The sequence below is a fragment of the Triticum aestivum genome, chromosome 7A (assembly GCF_018294505.1).
Source record: "Triticum aestivum cultivar Chinese Spring chromosome 7A, IWGSC CS RefSeq v2.1, whole genome shotgun sequence".
Classification (NCBI taxonomy): Eukaryota; Viridiplantae; Streptophyta; class Magnoliopsida; order Poales; family Poaceae; genus Triticum; species Triticum aestivum.
The window spans coordinates 495170200-495198116 of record NC_057812.1 but is presented as its reverse complement, the minus strand read 5'-3'; the positions used below and the strand labels follow the sequence as shown (position 1 = coordinate 495198116).

The following is a 27917-nucleotide window of genomic DNA, read 5'->3' as shown; positions in this document are numbered from 1 at the left end:
CGTTGAGCTACGGGCTCAACTTGAGTTGCTATCTAGCAATTATGGGAAATTGGAAGAAAACCATGAAAAGCTCTCAAGCTTTCATGATGATCTTCTAGTATCCCATAATGTGCTAAAGATAGCTCATGAGGCCATGCTTGCTAAGGTAACATCTAGTGAGCCTCATGTGGATACTAGCACTACTTCTAGTTAAAATGCTATATTGCCATGTGCTAGTCCTTGTAATTCATCTACTCACAATATTGCATCTTGTGATGAATTGCTTTCCTTGCCTTGTTGCTCTAATGATGAAGCTTATACTTCCTCTAGTACTTGTGTTGAGACTAACCATGTAGAGAAAATCAAAGAGCTCAAGGCCCAAGTCACTTCTTTGAAGAAAGACTTGGAAAAGAGTCATGAAGGGAAATCCACACTCAACAATGTCTTGAGTGTGCAAAAATCCCCCAATGACAAAGGTGGACTTGGATTCAACTCCAATAAGAAGAAGAAGTCCAAGGTGAACAAAAAGAAGGGCCAAGAACAAGTCAAGAATTCGGCCAAGATTGTTTGCTTCAAGTGCAAAGTAGAAGGGCGTCATGTTAGATCTTGCCCATTGAAGAAGAATCCCATTAGTGACAAGCAACAAGAGAAGTGGCCACAAGTACACTCTCATTCTCAACCTCAAGTTGAAGAAAGGCCTCTTCCCAAGAAAACTCAAGCAAATGCTTCTCAAGTTGAGAAATCAAGTGAGAAGAAAGTAAAGAGTAGACGTTGCTACCTATGTCGTGAAAAAGGTCACGTTGCTTCTTCATGCACAAATGGTACCTTATTCAACCCTATTCTAATTGATGATATATATTCTCTTGGGAAGGATAAGGTTGGCAATGTGTTTGCCAAATTTGTTGGTGCTCAAAGTGGTGTCAAGAAAAGAACCATTTGGGTAGCCAAGCTTATTTTGACTAACCTCTTAGGACCCAACTTGGTTGGGGACCAACTAGCTCATACTTGATCAATAGGTGTTGTTGGAGGTCATTGGAGACTTGGCTACATTATGAAGAATTAAGGGGACTTCATCATTCTTATTGTCTCAAGCCAAGTCAATTGAATCATTAAGTTTATATCTTATATCCAATGTGCTTCCTTGCGGTAACTTGTACTTAAATTGCTTACATTGAAAGTTACTTGCCCCCTTGCATGTTGTGGTTTTGTACCTTGCATGTGCTTGTATATGTTGTGCTTCCAATTTGCTTATCTTGAGAAATCAAGTATGTGTATGTTGGTTTGCACATCATGTACGTGTGTGTTGTGTGTTGAGCCTTTTTGCATCTTGTTCTTTTCTTAGTTGGCTCTTGTGAGAGATTAATGGAATATCCCATTATGGGGGAGTGATGTGCTTTGTGCACCGCACAATCCTATATATGTGTGTACATGAGTAATACCATCTAGTATTGATATTTCAAGATTATCTAGTCGCTATGTGGTATGTCTTCTCATGAGAAAATCAAATTCTTTATTGTCCATTAATTATCTCGTGTTGGTTCGTTATTTTGCCTCTTGTTTATCTTTAATTGGTATCACATTATGGGGGAGTAATATGCTATGTGTATATTACTAGCCTAGAAAATGTGTACATTTGAGATATTGTCACCTAGAATTGATATTGTAAATTATCTTGTTCCTAGGTGGCATGTTAGCTCTACAAGTTGCAATTTGCTTTTTGTTTGGTGTGAAGATGATGTCGGATATCCTTGTTATCTACCACCGGGAATTATTCCCAAATACTTCTTGTCTTTTGACAATTGGTACTCACTTATGTGTGGTAGAAATTATTGATCATCTTTACATTGGCCTTTGCTTTTGTTTGCTTTATCTCTTGCCTAGGGTTGTGTCAACTCCCATTGTATTCCATACCACTTGTGGATCTTGTTAATTTCTTGACCTTGTCTAGTGTTTTCTAGATGTAGTGAAACTGGTGATCCCACCTTGTGCATTTTCTATTCAAATGCAAATTCTCTATAATGCACTAGTCTTGGGGGAGCTATCCTATTCTCTATAAAACACTCATCTTGTGATCCTTATCAAGTGTGTGTTTGTGGAAGGCAAGCCATTTCTTTTTGGTGCTTTGTGCCATCATGAAACTTTGTAGAGGGCTTGGTTTGTTTGGAACCATTCTCTCTTTTGGGAGTTTGACATCTTTCTTTTTGAGTGTATCAATGGATATCTCATTCCTTGATGTATCTTTTATGGATATCCTCCAAGTGATGATTTATTCATTTGGTATCTTTTCTTCGCTTGGTATTTCTTTGTCTTTTGGTCTCGGTTCTTGAAAGTCTTGAGCATGCATATTTACTTCTTGTAGTTTCTTTGGCATGTTTTCTTTCTTTGACCCAATATATAGGGGGAACTCCACCAAGTCTCAAATTGGATGAGATGTGCATGAAATTCATTTTCATATCTATATGCACATATTTATGTGGAGTTTGTCCTATGTGTTGTTGGTTCTCTAACTCTTTGGTCCCAATGAGTTTGGGTACCATTTTGTTTGTGTTGTTGTTCTAGGAACAATTGGAGATACATTGGATGCTCGGCTCACTCACAAGGAAGGTGTTGTCATCATGTGCTTATTGGAGTCGAGCTAGGATGATCAATGAATTACTATCTACCTTCAATTGGTATCTACTACATCCTTCCAATGTTAACTCGGTAACAAGTATCTTCATATTCTTCATGCACACATTTCTTGCATCAACCTTGTGTAGGTTGTATCATGGCATGTTATTCACTCATTCTTGTGATACTTGTACCCTTTCTCAAAGCATCCAACAATGATCTCTTGTTGCTAGTTGTGATGTCTTTGATGGGTGTGTGGTAGGAATTCATTTATATATAATAAGACCATATCTAGCCATGTGCTATGCTTCCAAGCAAATATCTTATTGGTATATGTATGACCTCCCTTTGGATATCTTGTTCCTCGTGTTGTAACTATTTCGGGTGTACATCCTTCTTTGTAGATATATATCATCATGATTTCGTCTACCTAGAATCTTATACACTTGAGATAAGTTGCATATCTAGTTGATATCCTTTCTTTCACGTCCACCTTATCTTTCTTATGTTATTTCTTTGGTGGCTCCGTGAAAGCTTTTGCCTTGAGTGCGTGTCTTCTATCGTTGCATCTTGATGCGCTCTTGTGTGGTGAAGATTATTTTCCTCATGCTTATCTTTACGAGGTTTTTGCCATCTTAATTGGCATCCCTCGTCTTGATGCGCCTTTCATCTTCTATCTTCACCGCGGGTTGTCACAAGCATAGGTTCTCTATATGCTTATTAGTAAGCTTGTGAACCCATTTGCTAGTTGTGTGTGGGAATGATAGGCCTTGCACTATGTGCCTCATTCCTTGAAGACTTTATTGATGCTTAATGCTCTTCTGTACATTAGTCTTCTCAAGTGCATTGCCTTGACTCACACACATCTTTTTGGTTGAGCCCACTCTTAAGTTGCCTCTCTTACTTGTTGCTCAACCATGTGTTTGTTGCATGTACTAGGCTTAGTTTCCTATATGCTCACTTGCACTTGTTGTAAGTTTCTATTGATTTTGGGGGAGCTGTGATCCTATTTTGTGCACTTTGTATCCAAATACAAAAATTCTTATGTGTGCACAAATCATGGGGAGCTTCTCTAGTTTCTTTAGAACACTCCTTCGCTCATATCATAATATCCTTTATTTATGTAGCTCGTAGGATCTTTGGTCTAGTTGGTTCAATTGATACCCGTTGATTGCTTGTTTCAATTGGTACCTTTAGATTGCTTGATTGCTTGTTTCTTTCTTTGTTATGTCCTTGTGGCATATCATTCCTTTAGCAATCTTGGTGCCTCAGTATAGTTGGTCTTCCTCCAAGTATTACCATTGAATATGTGTATTGCTTTCCACTCTCTTGTTGAGAAATACACAACTTATGGAGGAACATAATTTATATTGGCCTTCTAAGCTTTTCGCCCATTTTGGCAATCGATGCCAATGGGGGAGAAGTTTCAGAGAGTTTTGAGGATAAGTTTAGAGAGTTTTTTCTTCTTGCTTTGGTTTTGTACCTAAGCATTTGCATCTCATACACATGCATTGTTGGTTGTTGCGTTGCATGGTGATAAATAATTCCATATATAAACTCTCTTGAAAGTGATTGTCATCAATTACCAAAATGGGGGAGATTGAAAGGACATGCGGTGCCCCCATGTGTGGTTTTGGTAATTGATGACAATCTCTATGGACTAACGGTTGCCTTGAGTTATATTTGAAGCATTTGTCCATAGGATTGTCTTGAAGTCCATGTGTTGGTTTCAAGGAGTTTATGAGATGGCCAAAGTGCTTTTCAAGGAATTATGCAAAGATTGGTCATGTGTGAGTTGAGATGGCCAAAGTGATTTTCAAGGAATTATCCAAAGATTGGTCATGTGTGAGTTGAGATGGCCAAAGTGCTTTTCAAGGAATTATCCAAAGATTGGTCATGTGTGAGTTGAGCTTATTGCAAGCATGTCTTGAAGAAGAATATTGTGTGATAATTCATGTTTACCTTCAAGACATCATCCAAATGAAGAGAGTTGGAAAGATTCAATGTTGATCAAGACTAAGTCAAGAGTGAATCAAGTTAATCAACTCACAAAGCGTAGAAGAAGTACCGAGAGGGATCAAGTGATCCCATGGTATGGTAAGCATTGTCCATTACGCTTTGTGTACTAACCCATGATCTACGTGAGAGTTCTTTGTGGGGTTAGATATGTTTCCATGGTCTTGCGTCAAGAGGAAGATCTCATACAACCCATGGAGGATGACATCAAGTGGTGATCGTCATCAAGTTTGCAGTGTGCAAGTTCAAGTGGAGCAACTCGAAGAGTGGCTCACCCATAATGGAGTATGGGGAGCAATCAAGCTTGAAGCTTGCCGTCCATTGTGGTGTCAATGGAATTTTGAAGATGTGCCAAAGAGTGGCTCACCCATAGTGGAGTATGGGGGAGCAATCAACTAGTCTTCATCGAGCCAACACAATCAAGAAAGGTGGTCCAATTTGAGGAAGTTAAGATCGTCATCATCTAGCTCAAGTGGACTATGTGCAAGGCAACGGTTCGCCCTTGATAGGTTTTCTATTTTACCGGTCTCATAGTGGTAGTTGGGAGACCGAGTTGTAGGATCGACTGACGTACTATCAAGGGGGGCTCTCTAGGGAGTAGCTTGATCGTATCATTCGTCGAGAGCTCAAACCATTGCATCCTTGCATCATCTTTCTTGGTTCTTGTTTGGTTCTTGTTTGGTTCCATTTGTGAGTCTTAGAGCTTATGGTCATCTTGATGACAAGCTTGAGTTCATCAAAAACGGAGTTCGCATGCATCTTCTATGATGTTTTCGGTGTTGGAGGTTTTACCGGTCTTATCCGAGGAAGGGTTCTCACCTTTTTCTTATGGGCCTTTTATTATTTGCTTCTTTTTGTTATTTCTCTCAAGATTGTGTTAGCCCTTGTCGTTAGCTTTCCAACAAACTTGATTTCGTCGAATTCGGAGCTCGTATGCGAAAGTTGTGGCTGTTTTGATATTGCCTGTTTTACACAAAGAGGTTGTACCGCCCCATGGAGAGGTTGTACCGCTTGACCGATACAACCGGTGTTTGGAGCGGTTGTAGCGCTCTAGAATTGGTCCGGAGGTTGTACTGGTCATGTACCGCTCTACCACCAGACTGGCCTCTATTGTGGTGCGGTTGTTAGGTGGTTGTGGGCCGGTTGTACCGCTTATTGCCTGTTACCGGTTGTACCGGTGCTCATAGAGGTTTTACCGCTCCTATGTTGTTCTGTACATAACGGACAGATTCGTGGGGACCTATTTAAGGGGGTCTTCTTCCCCAATGGTTCCCTATCTCTTGAGCTTGTTTTTGCCCCCATTGTTGACCTTCTTTGAGCTTGCTAACTCTCACTCCCTCCATGGATTCTTTCTAGTTTTTGAGGGAAAAGAGAGAGGAGATCTAGATCCACATTTCCACCAATCACTTTCTCCTCTATGTGAGGGGAACCCCTTGGATCTAGATCTTGGAGTTCTTGGTGTTCTCCGTCTTGTTCTTCCTCTCATTTCCCTCCCTAGCATTAGTTGCTCCGGTGGGATTTGAGAGAGAGAAGGACTTGGGCACTCCGTGTGCCCTTGCCATTGCATTTGGTGCATCGGTTTGAGTTCTCCACGGTGATACGTGGAAGTGAAGTTTGAGAAGCTTATTACTCTTGGGTGTTTGGGAACCCTAGAGCTTTCCTCTTGGGTGCCTTGGCGCCCTAGACGGTTGGTGTTGTTCGGAGCTCAATCATTATGGGTGTAAAGCGCCGGGCAAGCGTCGAGGTCTCCAATTAGGTTGTGGAGATCGTCCCGAGCAATTTGACGGGTACCGGTGACCGCCCCCAAGGGTTGTCAAAGTGTACGGGTTCGGTGACCGCCCCCAAGGGTTGCCATTTGTACGGGTTCGGTGACCGCCCTTAAGGGTCCCTTAGTGGAATCACGGCATCTTGCATTGTGCGAGGGCGTGAGGAGATTACGGTGGCCCTAGTGACTTCTTGGGGAGCATTGTGCCTTCATACCGCTCCAAACGGAGATTAGCATCCGCAAGGGTGTGAACTTCGTGATACATCGTCGTCTCCGCGTGCCTCGGTTATCTCTTACCTGAACTCTTTACTTATGCACTTTACTTTGTGATAGCTATATTGTTTCTTGTTATATATCTTGCTATCACATAGTTGCTTATCTTGATTAGCATAAGTTGTTGGTGCACATAGGTGAGCCTAGTTGTTTTAGATTTTGTGCTTGACAAATTAACCGCTAAGTTTATTCTACATTTGTTTAAGCTTAAATCGTAATTATTTTAAAACGCCTATTCAACCCCCCTCCCTCTAGGCGACATCCACGATCTTTCACCGGGTCTAATGTCAGTCGCCCAAGTGTTGCCCTGCATGGCCTGGGATACCGTACGTGTAGTTCGGATTCGTGGAGAGATCCTGATGTAGGTGATCGGTGTCAAATTCTGAACCCTGTCTTGTCCTAGCCACTGATCCTCCCAAAAGAGGGTTTTCTCGCCATTGCCCAAGAAGGCCACTGTTGCTGCCTGGTAAATCGCAACTGCTTTCACCGATACAGCAATATTAAATTCTTTTCAGGGATGTTAGAGATCCGTCCGCTTCAACCACGCCCATCTGACTTGTAAAGCCGCATTTAGACATCTTAGATCAGGGGTCCGCAATCCCCCGGTCCATTTGGGCGCATATACCCCGTCCCATGCAACTACGGTTCATGATTGTATTACCCGTGAATGTATTACTTTTAAGTACCCCCTCTATCCTTTAATATAAAACATTTTTGTATTTTGATAATTAGAAACTCGTGATTTGAAAAAATAGCACATGTTATATCGAAAGCGGTTTTTTTTCAAAAAAAAGGTTATCCCGAGCTTCTCATCAAAATGATGCATGCGACCATAAAACACACCGAAAACAGTCCGTCTCAACTAGCAGGAAGACTGGTATCGAGCAACGACGGCACAAGACAAAAGGGCGGGCATAGCCGAAGAGGCAAATTGTGTGGTGGGCTTTGCCATCAAATCCCAACCCGGGATCATCAACCACAGGGCGCGCTATCCACATCGTTTCCCGCGCAAATGAACGCCATGGCCGCCCCCGCCACCGCCTCCACGTTGCTCCCGGCGAGGACCTACTCAAGCGCCCGCCCCGTCGCACGGACCGCTGCCCGGTGCCTCCCAAGAAGGTCAGGAGGAGAGAGCATGCTGTCGCCCTCCCCTCTCCGCTTGTCCGCCGGGAGAACGCGGCGAGCAGAGGCAGCTCGCGCGTCCGCGGCGGGCGCGGGCGGAGCGCCGGCTGCAGCCCTGCCGGCGGCGCTGCTCTTCGACTGCGACGGCGTGCTCGTGGACACCGAGAAGGACGGCCACCGCATTTCCTTCAACGAGACTTTCGCCGAGGTCTGGTTTCCTTCCGCTCCGTCGACGCCTTGCCTGCGATCCATTCTGATTTCCTGATGCGGTTGCTCCCCGGCCAAGATAATTGTTTGTGTTTGCAGAGGGAATTAGGTGTGAGCTGGGATGTTGAATTGTACGGAGAATTGCTCAAGATAGGTGGTGGGAAAGAAAGGTCAATCGATTCTTTACTTTTGTCATCATTGGTTTGCGTTGCTTTGAGGAATTTGACAAAATGTCACATTTTTCTTCAAAGTCCTGTTAAAATCCTGACCACTATTTGCGTCTTCACAATTTTAAAAAAAGTGAGAATTCCTAAAACAGATTCACTACGATGAATTTATTTACTGTTTTAGGCGTATGTAAGTCATAATTTCCTCACTACTGTGTCAGATTATATTCATTTAATGACTTCTCATTTATTCCTAATATATTGAAACATTTGACTCACTCGCAAAAAAAAACATTTGACTGATCTGAAGTTCCATGGCAATCTCCAAGAGCAATATCATCATGTCAAAGGATGGAAAGCGAAGACAACTGTTCAGTTATCTAATCGGATAGTCTAAAGCTGCTTTTTTATGGGGAATCTGTAGCTGATTTTCTGAGTTGAAAAAAATAAAGTTCAGAATGGTCTCAAAATATTAAAGTTTAGGTGTTCTCGGAAGCCTAATATGCAAATAACATGTACGAATTTTTCTTCAAACTGGTGATACTAAAAGGCCTACACTTGGAAACATGATTGTCACACCAAAATAATCCATTGTAGAAAAGTTAAACTGAAGCGTTTGTTGAATTTAACTGTAACAATAGTTTGAACATTCCTTACAGGATGACAGCACATTTCAACAAGACAGTGTGGCCAGCTAAAGCGCTAAAGACTGACGAAGAAAGAAAGGAATTTATTGCTTCTCTTCACAAGAGGAAAACAGAATTGTTTATGGCCCTAATTGAGAAGAAGTTGCTTCCTCTCCGTCCAGGTGTTCAAAGGTCGTTGTTTCAAACAATTTGATGACTTCAGTAACTTAAATGCAGTTTAAATGAACTTGTGAATCAGTAACGTCCTCGGCTGCTGCAACGACACTAGTTTGAAGTGCTTCCTTACAACAAAATCGAAATAGTCACAAAAAATTCATTTATGCTGCATGTAAACAACATAATAGGTGTGTAACCAATCTGTTCTATACTGGGAACAAAATGCATTAACCATATGTATTATTCATTGTAATTACGTTTCTAATATGTAATGTAAAAAGGTTAAAGAAATGAGTGAGGCGAGTTTTATATAACTAACATTTCATTTTCCGTTGAAGAAATCTACATTACATGCCTAGAAAGATGTGTCGATGTAATCCAACAATAGATGGTAAATCAACTAACTTAATAATGCTGGAGTAACTTTGTTGGAGGAAAATTTATAACTTCATTATCTTCTTAACTTTTACAGGTTAATTGATGAAGCTCTAGGAAAAGGGGTGAAAGTTGCAGTATGCAGTACTTCAAACGAGAAAGCTGTAAGTAACAAAGTATTTCCCAACCACAAATGCTTATATGAGAGATATGGTAGGAATTATTACAAAAAACTACATATAGGAGAAATTTTTCTTCCAATATTTGCAAAAGGCAATGTTCTTTATTTCAAACTCAAAAGGGAATGTTCTAATGGTTCCTCTTAAGAACCCATTTTATACTATGCTGCAATCCATTTAAATCATCTCACATTTGATTTATGTTTTCAGCTTATATGCAGGGCAGCTAACATATTTCACTCTCCACTTAGTGCAGGTTTCAGCAATAGTATCGTGCTTACTGGGGCCCGACCGAGCAGAAAAGATTACCATATTTGCTGGGGATGTGGTTCCTCGCAAAAAACCTGATCCGGTAAGGGATAGTATGCAATTGTGGTTCTGTGTTGCGCTGTACAGTGCAATCTACTTTATCAGGGGAACCTTTTTCCTGGTTTAGTAATATTGTTGTTACAGATTAAAAAAAATCAGCTGATGATCACATCTGAAAATAGAAACAAATAAGTGCTCCTAAAAAGCAACAGTGATGCCAAATGAACCCTAAGTTGATCTCACAGTTTGGTACATACTAATTCATCTGGCATATTCTGGTTTTTTGTTTGAATATTATTTTGCAAAGTTTACATGAAGCTTTCAAGAATCTTTGGAAGGTTTGGACTGTCAACGAATTACTTTTTCCACATAAAATTGAAGGAATGTGTATGTGTTCCATTAACTTTATTTATTTTAAACATTATAATACCATGTCATTAATTGCTCCATACATTTACTTAATTCACCATTGCGTTTGAAGGAGTATCCATTGACATCCTTCCACTATAACAAACCAATTTGCAACACATGTGCCTTGGTGGCTTGGTGCACTACAATGATCCTGGAAACCTGATAATATTTATTTGCAGCAATGATGTACCATGATTAGCATTCCGTAGATAGTTTATACTCCCTCCAGTTGACAAATAAGTGACGTTTTGAACATATCTTGCGTCAAACTTTTAAAACTTTTACTGTCAATATAATTTTAAATATTTAGTAAAAACATGAAATCATATGTATAGATTTGTCTCGACTCGAAGACCGTTTGAACTGGAGGGAGTACCTCCTTCAGATTTCTAGGACAAAAAAGCAATAGTCTTCATAGACAGCATCACACTACAACTGAACATTGCAAAGGAAAGATGAACTAGTCGTCAGTGCTGTAGGTGCTGTATCTGACTGCCCATGATTTATTAAGTTTTCAAGCACTTCAGAGCTTGTTTGAAACTAGCTTTGTTTCAATGGAATCTTGGACATTTGCTTGTTTAACGATAAATCTTTTCAAAACGATCCTCCTATCATTTTTGTTTGGCTTGGCATTTGAAGGAGGATTCAATTCACGCTTTCTATACTCAGATTTACGTTTGCTTTCAGTGAAGTAACTGTCATGGATAAAAGATCGTTTCCTGTATTTTACATGCCAGAGATAATGTGTTTCTTTTGTGGGCCTTTTCAGGCAATCTACTTGCTAGCAGCAACTACATTGGAAGTTGATCCATCTAGGTACTACAAAAGCAATATTTTGGGTTATTTACACTGTCTTTGTTTTGAGTGTATTGTTCCAAAAAAAAGAATGATGTGCCTGTTTTGAATTTTAGTGGGATTTCTGTATATAGGATATCTGAAATTAGTCTGATTTAATATTATTATGCATTAATTCATATGAAAACTCTGTCGTAACTGTCATAAATTGTTAAAGGAACAGTAGATGCAATGTAAGAAGACGGACTGCTCCGACATTAACATTTGGGTTTCCGTTTTGGTCAACATACCATAATAAATTTCAACTGTGTTTCCATTGTTGCACCATCTTTTCGGAAAAATCTTTTATTACTTTATAATCTTGTTACATTTTTATCTTTTTAGTTAGATGAATTCTTTGTAATTATTACTCTAATGTTAAAAGTAATTTTGCTAATATTTCTCCTTTGGACATTAGCTGTGTTGTTGTTGAAGACAGTAACATAGGGCTTTCAGCGGCCAAAGCTGCTGGTATGAAGTGCATTGTAACAAAAAGCGGGTAATAACTTTCTTCCTGTGAAGTACTTTTAATCTTTTATATGATACTTGGTACGCATTTCATAATAAAGAAGAGCAGTGTTCTTTCCGGACAGAAGAAAATTGTTGACTTGTACTGTTGGACAAGAGATGTTATATTGCATTTGCATATGACTTTCTGCAACAGTATCTTCACAACCATCTCTAACCAGTAAACCAGAGCAGGACCGGATGAAAGTTGCCAGCCGGGTTTCTTGTAACAAAACACTGAATCTTCTCAAGATTTAATGCTTGGAATATTCCTAGTAAGCAAAAAATGTCCATGTCCTGCATAAAACTGGGATCAAAAGTATACTTTTGGCCATGGACCCAGCCATTTATTAGCTCCGCACAAATGACACCGATTTGACCGGAAAAATGTGTCAGCTTTCTGAACAATGTTTTGCAGCATATCTGACCTATAAGTCCATTCCTACTGCATCACTTGGCCTCAGAAATAAGAATTTATTCTGATTTGTTTTGCCTTCATGCACATACTGCATACATGGCATGTTTTGATTGGATCTGCGGTTCTCTAGAACAAATTTGCACTTGATAAGTTCATGTAGTGACTTTCCTTCATTTATTTTCAAACCTTTGTGTACTTGAAATGAAACTCTTACAAAACTATTCATTTTCTGACCGTGGTGTTCTACATCATGGACCATGATGACACTGCCAAAACCCTATCACGAAAAGGGAATAGCATACTCATATGTTCCTGACATTGTAGAGGTTTAAATTTGAGAGTGAATACTAGAAACACCAGCGGAGAAAATGCGGCACTAGGATTATCAACTTAGTCAGCTGAAAACCTAAGCATACGGGCAGCATACTGAATTTGTTCATGAGCCTAAAGAAGTGGACCTCATCTTCTTGTGTTGAACAGGTACACCGCCGACGAGGACTTCGTGATAGCGGACGCCGTGTTCGATTGCATCGGCGACCCTCCGGAAGGGCGCTTCGATTTAGAGTTCTGCGCCAACCTCCTCCAGAAACAATTCGTGAGCTGAGTAAGCATGCGCTCAGCGTCGACCGGCCTCGTACATAAATCTTGTACAGAAGTTTGCCAAGAGTGGTAACCACCACTTGTAAATGGTTTTGAATATAAAAGAAACGCCGCTATTTTGCACAATGCACAAAGAAATGGCTGGCATTCAGCGACACTTGCAAAAATTGTTCGTCTTGGTTGGAAGATTCGTAAATCCTCCAATATTTTCTAGCATTTGGCATTGCCCCTGCCACATTATGAAATCGCATGTCTCATTTTGTTACCTCGGCTTAGAGCAAGGATTACCAACATAGCATTGGTAAATATGCCTGCTTTGCAATCCAACCAATGCTCCTCTGGAACAAAGGATGTTTGCAGGAATCTCGTAGCATCAGAGATCTACAGGAAAGTTTCCTATGAAAAGATTTGGAATAAGTTATCTGTACCTTTTTTCTTTGCTCCGGTACATGGAGTACTTTAAACATTTCTTTAAAAGCCAAACCTCGTGCTTTCATGTCCTGTTCTTGTTCATGTGCTTCCGTTCTACTACAACTCATATGGAAATCCAATTTCCCATTGAAAATTTATATTTATGCCGATGAGAACTAACTTTGTTCATCTAGCAAACATCGAGCCCACAAACGAGAATGGCTGTGCACAGTAGCACCTACGTTGTCTCCATTTCTAACATGGAAAAGGTCTACAACCAAGTCAACGTAACCTCCTGAGCTGGTGGCCACAGTAGTGCTTGCCCCCATCACAGCATGGCTTGGGGGAGGCAGGAGGAAAAGAAGTTGAGAGCGGAAGCCAAGAAACGGCACATTCATAATCAATCCATAAAATGCCATCAAATACAGAAGAGCAAGCTAGAACATCATTTGAAAAACACCACAGCGCCAAAACTAAAATGGGCACACTGTCAAACTATTATAAAGATCGAAGACAAGTTCATCAAATCAGATTTTGGAATTTCACTAGCATAGAAACTTGTATTCATCCCAAAACATAATTTCAGCGATAGTTCCAACTCAGAAGCTCACAGATCTTCCCAGGAGAAAAACTGACCAGCGACAAATGCAATAGAAACCACTCATAAAGTAAAACACCATTTCAAAAAGAATGAAGAAAATATATAGTGAATAACATACTATCTATAATCTAGAAATTACAGTTAGAACTTTGGAGGTCTACTTTTGCTCAAAACAATACAGAAGAATGGTAAGGACCTTCAGCGAACCGGCCGAATCGCCTCCGAGTAAAAAATTGAAAGCCTTTGATCTTGGCCCCAAATTGCAACTAGAACACAAGTTACAATTTTCCCCTCATCCATCCTACTTCGATAGGCAACACAAGGCATGGCGGAACTGAGGCAAAACTGTTCCAGCATGGGTATCAAAACCATCGAGCTCAGCGTTTGTATAGTTAGGCTTTCCCTCATCCACCCTACTTCTTTCGGACAATTCTTTTTCGCCGAAGCTTTGGAGAGGCATCTTTAGGTGCACCATACTTGATGCCTAGAAGTTCTAAGCCAGATACAATTGCATTCTTGGACATGAACCACTCTGCCTGTTGATTGATGCCAAGCTCTGCTGCTGGGCCATTGTATGTTCTCAACAAATTATCCGAGTTAAGCAGATCTGCTCCCTCACCAAGCCAGGCACGTCTCGATAGCTCCCCAATTTGAATATTCAGCAACCTGAAATATATGCAATGAGTGGCTAATTTTGGAATGTTCTACTTTTAGGAGCAGTTTACTTGTATGCTTATATGTGGTTCAAGTAGGGGGGTCCATGCTAAAATAAGGTGAAGAACAAAAAACTCCATAACATAATTGACACTTGGTTCCTCACATGCGATGGATCTTCACAACATGCTATCATGGAGAAACTGCAAGGCAGCGATTCTATAACAAGAATCATTTGATAAATAAACTTCTATGGTAACACATAAGCATAGCATTAGCTTCCAAATGCTAATATCGGAAATACCATTTGTGATATGCTCATGGCAAAATCTAACTCAACTGGAATCAGCAGCTTGCGTTAATAATGAAAAATAGAAGTTGCCGAATCGGTAAACATGCAGCTGTATCTTAATATAATGGACAATGTTGAGCATAAACTTTTGGTGAAATTGCAAAGAAATGATTTGGTAGAGATATACCTCATCGCTGTGCCGAAAAAGATTGTAACACCAAGGACATCAAAATGGTTTGCCATTGATCTATCAAGACCACATAAAATTTGATACCGCAGATTTGCATAAAGCCCATAATAAGCTCCATAACTAAGAGCATTGTTGCTGATAGAAGGAACAGTCATCGACAACCTACACGTAACGAGATTGGCCTAAATTAAATTCCAAAAAGTACAGAACTGTAGAATTACTTAAGGAAAGCAGGGCATTTGATGAACATGGAGATAAACTGCACATAGTAACCCACCGTCTTTCTCTTCCAGCAGAAAGGATATTCGATAGACCACCTTGAATGGAGCCAACAATTAGCCCACCTAGGCAAAGCTCAGCAGCCTTGCTGAAGAGGGACTGGGTTCTTCTTAGAAGACCAAACTGTCTCATGAAAGGATAGCTCTTCTCAAATATGTTATTGGGAAGTTTCTGGATCATATATGAGCGGCATGGCGCAAGTGAACTGAAAACAGCTAAATTGCAAACTGTGGCAGTAACTACATTGAGAAACACCAAATCCCATTCTTCTTGGAACCTAAGACCCAAGAAATGCAGGATTCCATGAGACAGGTGCCAAAAATTCAGGTTTAAACAGTAAAATAAAACACAACATACCTCTCCTTGCGATTTTTCATCTCCCAACAAACAGATGTACTAACGGTAGCTAGCAACTCAAAGGTCATCTTATGCAGGAAAGATGGATCTGCAAGCATTCTGCAATTAGGAAAGAGATGCCAATTGTTATTTTGTCATTGCTAAGTCATAAAATCAACACAAGGGACATGCAAAGATTATAAACTTAATCAGAGTGCATGCTGGCACTATTTTATCAGCGAAGTAATATAACTACAAATATAATGTTTAGGCTCATAAATAATGTTAGAATATGTGTCAAGTAAACAAGTATCAAATCCTGCACAGCTCGACAAACTGGAAGCTCTAACAATCACGACACTGTTAAACAAAAAGACATACTAAAAAAAATCAACAGTGTTGATTCCTGATATGTTCCTTCCAGCAGAGAACATTCACAAATAGATTATGCCCAAACATTGATCTTAATCTCCAGGAGTTTTTGCATACCAAAATATGGTTTGAGATTATTTTTTACGAGTGGATATGATTAGTGTTTGCTGATGTTAGAACTTGTGAGCACAATTTTCATCCAAGTACTTCCAGTAATACCATTATATAGAGAGATGGCAGCCAGAAACTATTCAACATGGAGCCTCCTGTCGTATATGTTGGAATCAATCCCATGTGACAAAACCCAGTATCTCAAGTTCAAATAGATGGCAATAATTTAAAAGGAGAATTTTATATGTTGAACATATATCACCAAACCAACAATTTTCAGATAGTACCTTCCAACAAGGTCTCTTGAGAAGAAGTCCGGAAAGGCTCGAGAGAAATATCTAGCCTTTGTGGGCCTTCCAAACATTGACAAATATTTGACCATCTGAGAAGAGCTGACCAAACCCTAGAAAATTCCAGTTGATACCGTTCAGTAGTTAAGGATCAAAGCTCAAACTACATTTAAGAGAAAGCAGATAGTTCAATACCATCTCATGAGCTTGACGCAAACCAGCTGGCAAATTACTCATTGTTTTGTACCACTCTTGAAGAACGGCATCAACAAACTCCCTCTTAAAAAGCTGTACAAATGGGAGATGTAAAATGCATCAGTTTAGAAACAGTTATCATACCCGAGGAGCACAGATCAGAGGGCTTCTCAGTAAGAATTAGACCTCTTGTATAATTATACGCCTTCTGAAAAATCCACTTTCTTCATCTCCATCGTCAGAGTCTTCAAAGTAATCATCATCATCACCATCATCATCTCCACTATTACCACCACCATAGCCAATTCGTTTCCCATTGTCTCCACCACCACCACCAGTTGCCAGCTATAGTGTTTTGCAAAGACATGAGTCATGAATGAACAAAAAACAGAAGGGCAGCCCGGTGCACGTAGCTCCTGCTTGCGCAGGGTCCGGGGAAGCTGTACATAATTTCCTAAGAGATAAGATACTAAACAATACCAAGTGCGCACGAGAAAACATAAAATATAAACAGACAAACTAACATTTCAAAGTGGAACATCCAAAAGCATATGCGCAAGAAGAAACTGTCAAGTTAAATAGAAACTGACAAATTGATTCAAAGGAATTTCACAGGATTTTTGGAATGTTTGGATCCTTCAGAAATTTTGCTGTGTGGGTTGCTTGATTCGAAGAATTAGAATCCTTAGGAAACTTCCTATGGATTCCTTTGCATTCTACTTTGGAGGAAAATTTCCATCCACTCAAACCTGTTGCTAAAATTCATTAGTTTTTCCTGTGATATCAAACACTTTTTGATGCAGATTCCCATTCAAGAGGCTCCAACCCTGTGTTTTTCTTATTCCTATGTTCTTAAAATCCTGCGATTCAAAAGAGGCCCTCAAAGTGGAATCTCCAAAATACCTAAGTGCGGCACTAGACAACTTAAACTACACCCAATCTTTTGCACTCAAATGCTCTCTAAGTTCATCTTGAAGATAAAAGAGATCTCCACCAATTTACATATTGCTGCAATATGAATGTTTTAGAATATTAACAATTTGGGTGAGGATGAGCAGCCGAATTTGTGCATTACAAGGAGTTTTTTTTTTTGACCCGGGCTAATCCCCTTTCCATTAAAAATATAACGGAAATACAGCCAGTTCCAAGTTCAAACAAGGGAAAGGGAAACAGCGGGATCAAGCACTTCAGGGAAACCCGCTGTGAGCGCTCGCAATCGAAACGCCCACACATTATAAGGAGTTAAGTACTTATAAAATAATTACAATCAACACTTTGACGGCCCAAAAACAAAACCAACCAGAAGAGTTTTATTACTTTATGTGCACTAGCGCAATGAACACACACATATTAGACACTATTTATGAACACTTTGAGCATAATTGGTTTGATGCCAACATTTGGCATTGCCAATATTTGGCAAAATCGAAAGTTGCCAAACGTTGGCAACTTTTTGTGTGGTCAATAAGAAAAGTTGGTAGCCAACCAATCACTAGCCATTAATTAGACTCCCCATGTTCTGGTTCGGTCCAGAATATGGCTTTCCTAAATTAGGACTAGCAACCAAGTATACCCTACCTCAAGTACTTAGTTGTACTGCGTATAGTCATGCATTGTCCTTGATGTTCAGAATATGCTATAGGGAGTTAGGGACTCAAGTTATATAGACCACAATTTTACCAGAACTATATCTGCAATGCCACGGAATCACAGAGACGTTATGGAAGTGGGTTGTTGAATGAGAAGTGGACGATGTGATTCATCCGAACATTCCCTGCATAGCTTCCACTGTAGTACTTGGCCTCCCAATAGGAGCTCCGGTTGGGCAGCACAGAACCACAGATCATGAACGAAACATATGCCGAAGGCGCACACACAGAGAGATATAGGCTACCAATTCCAACATCTCAAAGGACATAACCCACGTGTTTTTTCGTTCACTCATCTTGTAACACCAGCGTCGGAATTCAGAAGTACCTTCCGTCTCACGCAAGGGATAAAATCCAAGCTACAACACCACGGAGTCTTAACCAACGGCGTGACGAACGCACCTCGGGCTGGACGCCTTTGAGCCTCTTTTGGGAGAGGTCGAGCTTGGCCTTCTGGAGCGTGGCGGCCCCGAACGACCCGCGCTGCCTCCCGCCCTTCATCTCCGGCGGGGCGAAGGCCGGCGCCGGAGTCGCGGCCAGGCACCGCTCGAGGCCGGCCGCGGCGCGGTCGCGCCGCGAGGGGGGCGAGGGGGACGAGGAGATGGCGGCGACCCGGAGGCGGGTGCGGGGGAGGCGGACGAGGCGGGCGGGCGGACGGGGCTGCGAGCGGGCGGGCGCGGCGGGGAGGAGGTGGTGGGAGACGGCGAGGGAGGCGGCGGAGGCCATGGGGGCGGTGCGGTGGGATGGTGGCGTTGGTGGCTCCGCCGGCGGTGCGGGGTGGCTGCCTTCGGAGCCGAAGCACCGCGGGACGAAGAGGGGCTTATCTGCTCTTTTGGAGTTGTTTTGTCTGCGTGGGGGGCCCGGCCTGCGTAACCCTCTCTCTCTCTCTCTTTTGTGTGTGGGGTTTCGTTCAAAGATCAAAGTCTGTTCGCTTGCGCTGGGAAGAGGCGGCTCGCGGTCGCCGCCGGGGGTTGGTGGAATGCCGCGGTAGGCCGAGAGATCAGTCGGTAAGGTGCGTGCAGGACCGAAGCACGGATCCTAGGCGTCGGATGTCTGATCCAGGGCCAGGATGCGACGTCCGTCCGTCAGCCTCAGGGTCGGGACCGCACCTTCGATTTTGCCTCGTCTTCCCTCGCTTCTCGATCTCTCCGGATTGCCTCAAATCTTAGGCTCGCTTGGTCGGTATTTAGGAGTTTTGTAGGAATTTTACATGGTAAAATTTTCATTCAAAGATTTGTTTTAGAGTCCTTTAATTCGTAGGAATGGATTAGTACGAATCAAACCTTCATATTTCAAAGAAAAAGTAGCATTAGTCCAGATTCAATGAATTTTTTTCTATGATATGCATCAAATGGCATTTCTTTCCCTACGAAAATTAAGCACATCTTACTTCATTTTTCTATTTTTATGATATTCTTATCGTATGAATCAAATGAGGCATTTTTGTTTTTTATTAACAAGGAAAGTACTTCATGGCTAGTTTTATTTTATTCAAGGATGTATTCAAACCTAGACGCGCTGCTCAACATGGTTTTTAAGCAACACTACGTTGTTCACGAGTTCAGAAAATAACTCGATAGGGGGATCACCACCCCAAGTACAAGAATACTACTCATCGTCACCACATCAAGAAGCGTCTATACCTTCGAGCCAATCACCTTGGCCATCTTTCAAGAGGGGTGTTCTGTTTTGTTTCCTTCTAGCCGACCCCAGCCAACGAATGTACTCAGTGTTTTTGTCGCCATGTTTAAGCCAAATAATCTTTTTTTCGAAACGGTAAGCCAAATAATCTTGAGATCTGATGAGAGTGGATTTCTTCAAGTTCAAGCAAGTATTTCACTAATTCTGCCAACTCCTTTATAATTTCCATCTCATCTGAAATAGGGTCTCACTACTCTAGGTTTCTATGAGCTTTACAAAGACGTTTTTTCGGTTTCTTCACCACACGTTGGTCCTAATCATGGGACATATCATGCATATAATTTAACTTAGCTTATACACCTCCCTAGGCCACACGACTGAACAGTTTTAACAAACTGATTCTCCTGAAAAGTCATCTAGTTTCGAAGGCTTTTCGACCGCACTGACAAGGCCCATCCATGCCATGAAACTTTGTATCGACAAGGATGGGTCTATGGTTTGAATGATTGTACTTAAGGTTTCGGATCACTGCATTCAGATACAATTGACCACTGACTGTTAGACACTCCGTGATCAAGGCATTCCCGGATTTGTCCCCTATGCCATGTGAATTTATCTCCCACGAATCACATATCCTCTAGTTCACAATCATTGAGAGCTTACTTAAAAGCTTGCTTCTATGGATTTGGGTGAGGGTATCCCCCTTCCTTCTCATGATCAAACAGAATTTCATTAAAGTCCCCAGTCACAATCCATGGTAAATCATGACCGGCCTTGAGCTCCTCATTCTATCCCATGGTTTGTGCTTTTCATCCCATTTGAACTCGCCATAAAAACCAATGAAACGCCATATACCTTTTGCATCATCAACCCGCACATCAATGTAATTAGTGTGGGAGAAGAGTTGAGAATTTTTTAGTTCCTTTTTCCAAAGCAACAATACATCTCCCTTCCTTCCATCACTTGGGTTAACAATTAACCGACCCATCCTCAAATAATCTTTTAAACATTCTTCTGAATAGCGGTCTAGATGAGTCTCCGACACAAACTTCACCTAGGGGGTTGTTTGTCCATTGGACGTCCAAGAGAGCATGAACTGCGGGTCATTCCCCCTCAGCAATTCCACAAGAGGGCCCTCGTTGTTCCCGGTGGTAATCCTCAAAGGATCCCACCAATTCCGAGGTTAATTTAACATTGGTACTATAAATTTCCACACCATCTGATCCCTTCAAGTTTTTCTTATTAGAATTCTTCCGAGGGGTGCTTAAAGGGTGTGTCCTACTCCCAGAACCATCGAACTGGTCGACCACCAGTAAGATGTTTGAGTTTTTCTCTATGGGTACAATGGCCTCCGTATTTCCTTGTAAGGTGGCTTGAGCTGACTGTCCACCCAACGCCCCTCCTGAACTAGAATCACATGCAATTTCTTTTCCTCGGTATGATTGCATCGCTCATTTTAATGTCTTGCCTCCCGTTCCCAGATAGTGCAAATGTCAGATCAGGTGCCCCATTCACCAGCTCAAAGACATCATTTTGAAACACTCAACTAATTCGCTAGCTTCCTGTTGGCAGGTTCCCATCACCAACGTGACCCCGGCCATGACCTGCATCAAATCCTCTACCTCTCCCTCTTCCATACTCAGAAGCGTCATTCATTCCCTAGCCTCCACATGGGTCACATCTACCTCTTCCACGACCTCAACCTCAAGCACCGTCAACAATAATAAAGTCATACCCCACTCGGAAGCTTGCTTCATTGTGCTCCCATTTTCCACATTCTTGATGCCAATGACCGAGTAAATAGCAGTTAGCATAAAAACATTGGGAGCTTTTCATATTTCACATGATATCTTTCCTTCTCACCCCCTTCGTAATGGACACAAATGTGTGATCTTATTGTTAACGTTCATCTTGACTCACAAATGAACAAACTCTCAAATAAACCCTGCCGACAATTTGATCCGAACCTCCGGGATCTTACCCAAAAGTTTGCACATCCAATAATGATCCAATCATGCAGAAAGTCATCTGGTAATTTTTGAACCTGCACTCATATATACAACCACCTTTTCAAGGATCACGGTCCTAGGATCATGGAAGCCATCATACTCCTCCAAGGACCGTGACCCTGGAATGCACTTTTTCAAGGATCACGGTCCTAGGCCCGGCAACAGCCGTCGAGACCCTGGACGGCCTTTCCTCTACCCTGCGACAAGATGGACCATGCAATGTTCCAGCAAGCCACGCGCGTCCTGATCGGCAACGGCCAACAGGAAAGCTTCTGGACGAGCCACTGGTTGGGCGTCGCTCCTCTGTCTTCATCCTTCCCGGGCCTCTACTGTTGGGGAACGTAGTAATTTCAAAAAAATTCCTACGCACACGCAACATTATGGTGATGCATAGCAACGAAAGGGGAGAGTGTTGTCTACGTACCCTCGTAGACCGAAAGCGGAAGCGTTAGCACGATGCGGTTGATGTAGTCGTACGTCTTCACGATCCGACCGATCAAGTACCGAATGCACGGCACCTCCGAGTTCTGCACACGTTCAACTCGATGACGTCCCTCGAACTCCGATCCAGCCGAGCTTTGAGGGAGAGTTCCGTCAGCACGACGGCATGGTGACGATGATGATGTTCTACCAACGCAGGGCTTCACCTAAGCACCGCTACGATATGACCGAGGTGGATTATGGTGGAGAGGGGCACCGCACACGGCTAAGAGATCAAGAGATCAATTGTTGTGTCTTTGGGGTGCCCCCTGCCCCCGTATATAAAGGAGTGGAGGAGGGGGAGGGCCGGCCCTCTCTATGGTGCGCCCTAGGGGAGTCCTACTCCCACCGGGAGTAGGATTCCCCTTTTCCTAGTAGAACTAGGAGCCCTTCCAAGTAGTGGGAGTAGGAGGGAAGGAAAGGGAAGGGAAAAGGAGAAGGAAGGAAGCCCCCCCTCCCTAGTCCAATTCGGACCAGCCCATGGGGAGGGGTGCGGCCACCCTTTGAGGCCTTTCTCTCCTTTCTCGTATGGCCCATTAAGGCCCAATACGAATTCCCGTAACTCCCCGGTACTCCCAAAAATACTCGAATGACTCGGAACCTTTTCGATGTCCGAATATAGTCGTCCAATATATCGATCTTTACGTCTCGATCATTTTGAGACTCCTCGTCATGTCCCCGATCTCATCCGGGACTCCGAACTCCTTCGGTACATCAAAACACATAAACTCATAATATAACTTTTATCGAACTTTAAGCGTGCGGACCATACGGGTTCGAGAACTATGTAGACATGACCGAGACACGTCTCCGGTCAATAACGAATAGCGGAACCTGGATGCTCATATTGGCTCCTACATATTCTACGAAGATCTTTATCGGTCAAACCGCATAACAACATACGTTGTTCCCTTTGTCATCGGTATGTTACTTGCCCGAGATTCGATCGTCGGTATCTCAATACCTAGTTCAATCTCGTTACCGGCAAGTCTCTTTACTCGTTCCGTAACACATGATCCCGCAACTAACTCATTAGTTGCAATGCTTGCAAGTCTTATAGTGATGTGCATTACCGAGTGGGCCCAGAGATACCTCTTCGACAATCGAAGTGACAAATCCTAACCTCGAAATACGCCAACCCAACAAGTACCTTCGGAGACACCTGTAGAGCACCTTTGTAATCATCCAGTTACGTTGTGACGTTTGGTAGCACACAAAGTGTTTCTCCGGTAAACGGGAGTTGCATAATCTCATAGTCATAGGAACATGTATAAGTCATGAAGAAAGCAATAGCAACAAACTAAACGATCAAGTGCAAAGCTAACGGTATGGGTCAAGTCAATCACATCATTCTCCTAATGATGTGATCCCATTAATCAAATGACAACTCATGTCTATGGTTAGGAAACATAACCATCTTTGATCAACGAGCTAGTCAAGTAGAGGCATACTAGTGACATACTGTTTGTCTATGTATTCACACATGTATTATATTTCCGGTTAATACAATTCTAGCATGAATAATAAACATTTACCATGATATAAGGAAATAAATAATAACTTTATTATTGCCTCTAGGGCATATTTCCTTCAGTCTCCCACTTGCACTAGAGTCAATAATCTAGTTCACATCGCCATGTGATTTAACATCAATAGTTCACATCACCATGTGATTAACACCCATAGTTCACATCGTCATGTGACCAACACCCAAAGGGTTTACTGGAGTCAATAATCTAGTTCACATCGCTATGTGATTAATACCCAAAGAGTACTAAGGTGTGATCATGTTTTGCTTGTGATGGAAGTTTAGTCAATGGGTCTGCCACATTCAGATCCATATGTATTTTGCAAATTTCTATGTCAACAATGCTATGCACGGAGCTACTCTAGCTAATTGCTCCTACTTTCAATATGTATCCAGATTGAGACTTTGAGTCATCTGGATCAGTGTCAAAACTTGCATCGACGTAACCCTTTACGACGAACATTTTGTCACATCCATAATCGAGAAGCATATCCTTATTCCACTAAGGATAATTTTGACCAGTGTCCAGTGATCTACTCCTAGATCACTATTGTACTCCCTTGCCAAACTCAGGGCAGGGTATACAATAGGTCTGGTACACAGCATGGCATACTTTATAGAACCTATGGCTGAGGCATAGGGAATGACTTTCATTCTCTCTCTATCTTCTGCTGTGGTCGGCTTTTGAGTCTTACTCAACTTCACACCTTGTAACACAGGCAATAACTCCTTCTTTGACTGTTCCATTTTGAACTACTTCAAAATCTTGTCAAGGTATGTACTCATTGAAAAACTTATCAAGCGTCTTGATCTATCTCTATAGATCTTGATGCTCAATATGTAAGCAACTTCACCGAGGTCTTTCTTTGAAAAACACCTTTCAAACATTCCTTTATGCTTTGCAGAATAATTCAACATTATCTCCGATCAATAATATGTCATTCACATATACTTATCAGAAATGCTGTAGTGCTCCCACTCACTTTCTTGTATATACAGGCTTCACCGCAAGTCTGTATAAAACTATATGCTTTGATCAACTTATCATAGCGTATATTCCAACTCCGAGATGCTTGCACTAGTCCATAGATGGATCGCTAGAGCTTGCATATTTTGTTAGTACCTTTAGGATTGAAAAAACCTTCTGGTTGCATCATATACAACTCTTCTCTAATAAATCCATTAAAGAATGCAGTTTTGTTTATCCATTTGCCAGATTTCATAAAATGCGGCAATTGCTAACATGATTCGGACAGACTTAAGCATAGATACGAGTGAGAAACTCTCATCATAGTCAACACCTTGAACTTGTCGAAAACCTTTTTGCGACAATTCTAGCTTTGTAGATAGTAACACTACTATCAACGTCCGTCTTTCTCTTGAAGATCCATTTAATCTCAATGGCTCGCCGATCATTGGGCAAGTCAATCAAAGTCCATACTTTGTTCTCATACATGGATCTCATCTCAGATTTCATGACCTCAAGCCATTTCGCGGAATCTAGGCTCATCATCGCTTCCTCATAGTTCGTAGGCTCGTCATGGTCAAGTAACATGACCTCCAGAACAGGATTACCGTACCACTCTGGTGCGGATCTCACTCTGGTTTACCTACGAGGTTCGGTAGTAACTTGATCTGAAGTTATATGATCATCATCATTAGCTTCCTCACTAATTGGTGTAGCAGTCACAGGAACAGAGTTCTGTGATGAACTACTTTCCAATAAGGGAGCAGGTACAATTACCTCATCAAGTTCTACTTTCCTCCCACTCACTTCTTTCGAGAGAAACTCCTTCTCTAGAAAGGATCCATTCTCAGCAATGAATATCTTGCCTTCGGATCTGTGATAGAAGGTGTACCCAACATTTTCTTTTGGGTATCCTATGAAGACGCACTTCTCCGATTTGGGTTTGAGCTTATCAGGTTGAAACTTTTTCACATAAGCATTGCAACCCCAAACTTTAAGAAACAACAGCTTAGGTTTCTTGCCAAACCATAGTTCACACGGTGTCGTCTCAACGGATTTAGATGGTGCCCTATTTAACGTGAATGTAGTTGTCTCTAATGCATAACCTCAAAACTATAGTGGTTAATCGGTAAGAAACATCATAGATTGCACTATATCCAATAATAGTACGGTTATGACGTTCAGACACACCATTATGCTGGGGTGTTCCAGGTGGCACGATTTTGTGAAACTATTCCACATTGTTTTAATTGAAGACCAAACTCGTAACTCAAATATTTGTCTCTGCGATCAGATCGTAGAAACTTTATTTTCTTGTCACGATGATTTTCCACTTCACTCTGAAGTTTTTGAACTTTTCAAATGTTTCAGACTTATGTTTCATCAAGTAGATATACCCATATCTACTCAAATCATCTGTGAAGGTCAGAAAATAACGATACCCGCCGTGAGCCTCAACATTCATCGGACTGTATACATCAGTATGTATTATTCCAATAAGTCAGTTGCTTGCTCCATTGTTCCGGAGAACGAAGTCTTAGTAATCTTGCCCATAAGGCACGGTTTGAAGCATCAACTGATTCATAATCAAGTGATTCCAAAAGCCCATCAACATGGATTTTCTTCATGCGCTTTACACCAATATGACCTAAACGGCAGTGCCACAAATAAGTTGCACTATCATTATTAACTTTGCATCTTTTGGCTTCAATATTATGAGAATGTGTATCACCACAATCGAGATCCAACAAACCATTTTCATTGGGTGTATGACCATAGAAGGTTTTATTCATGTAAACAGAACAACAATTTATTCTCTTACTTAAATGAATAACCGTATTGCAATAAACATGATCAAATCATATTCATGTTCAACGCAAACACCAAATAACACTTATTTAGGTTCAACACTAATCCCGAAAGTATAGGGAGTGTGCGATGATGATCCTATCAATCTTGGAATCACTTCCAACACACATCGTCACTTCACCCTTAACTAGTCTCTGTTCATTCTGCAACTCCCGTTTCGAGTTACTACTCTTAGCAACTGAACCAGTATCAAATACCGAGGGGTTGCTACGAACACTAGTAAAATACACATCAATAATCTGTATATCAAATATACCTTTGTTCACTTTGCCATCCTTCTTATCCGCCAAATACTTGGGGCAGTTCTGCTTCCAGTGACCAGTCCCTTTGCAGTAGAAGAACTTAGTCTCAGTCTTAGGACCAGACTTGGGCTTCTTCACTTGAGCAGCAACTTGCTTGCCGTTCTTCCTGAAGTTCCCTTTCTTTCCCTTTGCCCTTTTCTTGAAACTAGTGGTCTTGTTAACCATCAACACTTGATGCTCTTTCTTGATTTCTACCTTCATCGATTTCATCATCATGAAAATCTCGGGAATCGTTTTCATCATCCCTTGCATACTATAGTTCATCACGAAGTTCTACTAACTTGGTGATGGTGACTAGAGAATTCTGTCAATCACTATTTTATCTGGAAGATTAACTCCCACTTGATTCAAGCGATTGTAGTACCTAGACAATCTGAACACATGCTCACTGCTTGAGCTATTCTCCTCCATCTTTTAGCTATAGAACTTGTTGGAGACTTCATATCTCTCAACTCGGGTATTTGCTTGAAATATTAACTTCAACTCCTGGAACATCCATATGATCCATGACGTTCAAAACGTCTTTGAAGTCCCGATTCTAAGATGTTAAGCATGGTGCACTAAACTATCAAGTAGTCATCATATTGAGCTAGCCAAACGTTCATGATGTTTGCATTTGCTCCTGCAATAGGTCTGTCACCTAGCGGTGCATTAAGGACATAATTCTTCTGTGCAGCAATGAGGATAAACCTCAGATCACGGATCCAATCCGCATCATTGCTACTAACATCTTTCAACTTAGTTTTCTCTAGGAACATATCAAAAATAAAACAGGGGAGCTAAACGCGAGCTATTGATCTACAACATAGATATGCTAATACTACCAGGACTAAGTTCATGATAAATTTAAGTTCAATTAATCATATTACTTAAGAACTCCCACTTAGAAAGACACCCCTCTAATCTTCTAAGTGATCACGTGATCCAAATTAACTAAACCATAACCGATCATCACGTGAAATGGAGTAGCTTTCAATGGTGAACATCATTATGTTGATCATATCTACTATATGATTCATGATCGACCTTTTGGTCTCAGTGTTCCGAGGCCATATCTGCATATGCTAGGCTCGTCAAGTTTAACCTGAGTATTCTGCGTGTGCAAAACTAGCTTGCACCCATTGTAGATGGACGTAGAGCTTATCACACCCGATCATCACGTGGTG

The 27917-nt window shown here is 41.5% G+C and overlaps 2 protein-coding genes across 2 annotated transcripts; one reads left to right on the top strand and one right to left on the bottom strand.

Annotated features, from left to right (window-relative positions):
* Positions 1 to 7552: 7552 nt before the first annotated feature.
* Positions 7553 to 12840, top strand: LOC123147773 (CBBY-like protein). Its single transcript, XM_044567082.1, has 8 exons — positions 7553 to 7973; positions 8072 to 8142; positions 8799 to 8957; positions 9415 to 9481; positions 9753 to 9848; positions 10986 to 11032; positions 11469 to 11549; positions 12456 to 12840. Exons 1-8 carry the CDS (start codon positions 7656 to 7658, stop codon positions 12577 to 12579), a joined length of 963 nt encoding a protein of 320 aa, XP_044423017.1. The 5' UTR covers positions 7553 to 7655; the 3' UTR covers positions 12580 to 12840.
* Positions 12841 to 13650: 810 nt separating this feature from the next.
* LOC123147772 (protein RETICULATA-RELATED 1, chloroplastic) lies at positions 13651 to 18834 on the bottom strand. The gene is made up of 8 exons (XM_044567081.1): positions 18358 to 18834; positions 16493 to 16651; positions 16307 to 16399; positions 16109 to 16224; positions 15360 to 15458; positions 15001 to 15279; positions 14721 to 14885; positions 13651 to 14253 (listed from the first exon to the last, which is right to left on the bottom strand). Exons 1-8 carry the CDS (start codon positions 18679 to 18681, stop codon positions 14001 to 14003), a joined length of 1488 nt encoding a protein of 495 aa, XP_044423016.1. The 5' UTR covers positions 18682 to 18834; the 3' UTR covers positions 13651 to 14000.
* Between the last annotated feature and the right edge of the window lie 9083 nt (positions 18835 to 27917).

Coding starts and splice junctions, on each gene's coding strand:
- LOC123147773 (XM_044567082.1), top strand. CDS start 7,656: ATGAACGCCATGGCCGCCCCCGCCACCGCCTCCACGTTGCTCCCGGCG. Junction 9,849..10,985: donor CTCGCAAAAAACCTGATCCG/GTAAGGGATAGT, acceptor GGGCCTTTTCAG/GCAATCTACTTGCTAGCAGC. Junction 11,550..12,455: donor TGCATTGTAACAAAAAGCGG/GTAATAACTTTC, acceptor TGTGTTGAACAG/GTACACCGCCGACGAGGACT.
- LOC123147772 (XM_044567081.1), bottom strand. CDS start 18,681: ATGGCCTCCGCCGCCTCCCTCGCCGTCTCCCACCACCTCCTCCCCGCC. Junction 16,400..16,492: donor GGCGTATAATTATACAAGAG/GTCTAATTCTTA, acceptor CCATTTGTACAG/CTTTTTAAGAGGGAGTTTGT. Junction 14,254..14,720: donor TTTTTCGGCACAGCGATGAG/GTATATCTCTAC, acceptor CATATATTTCAG/GTTGCTGAATATTCAAATTG.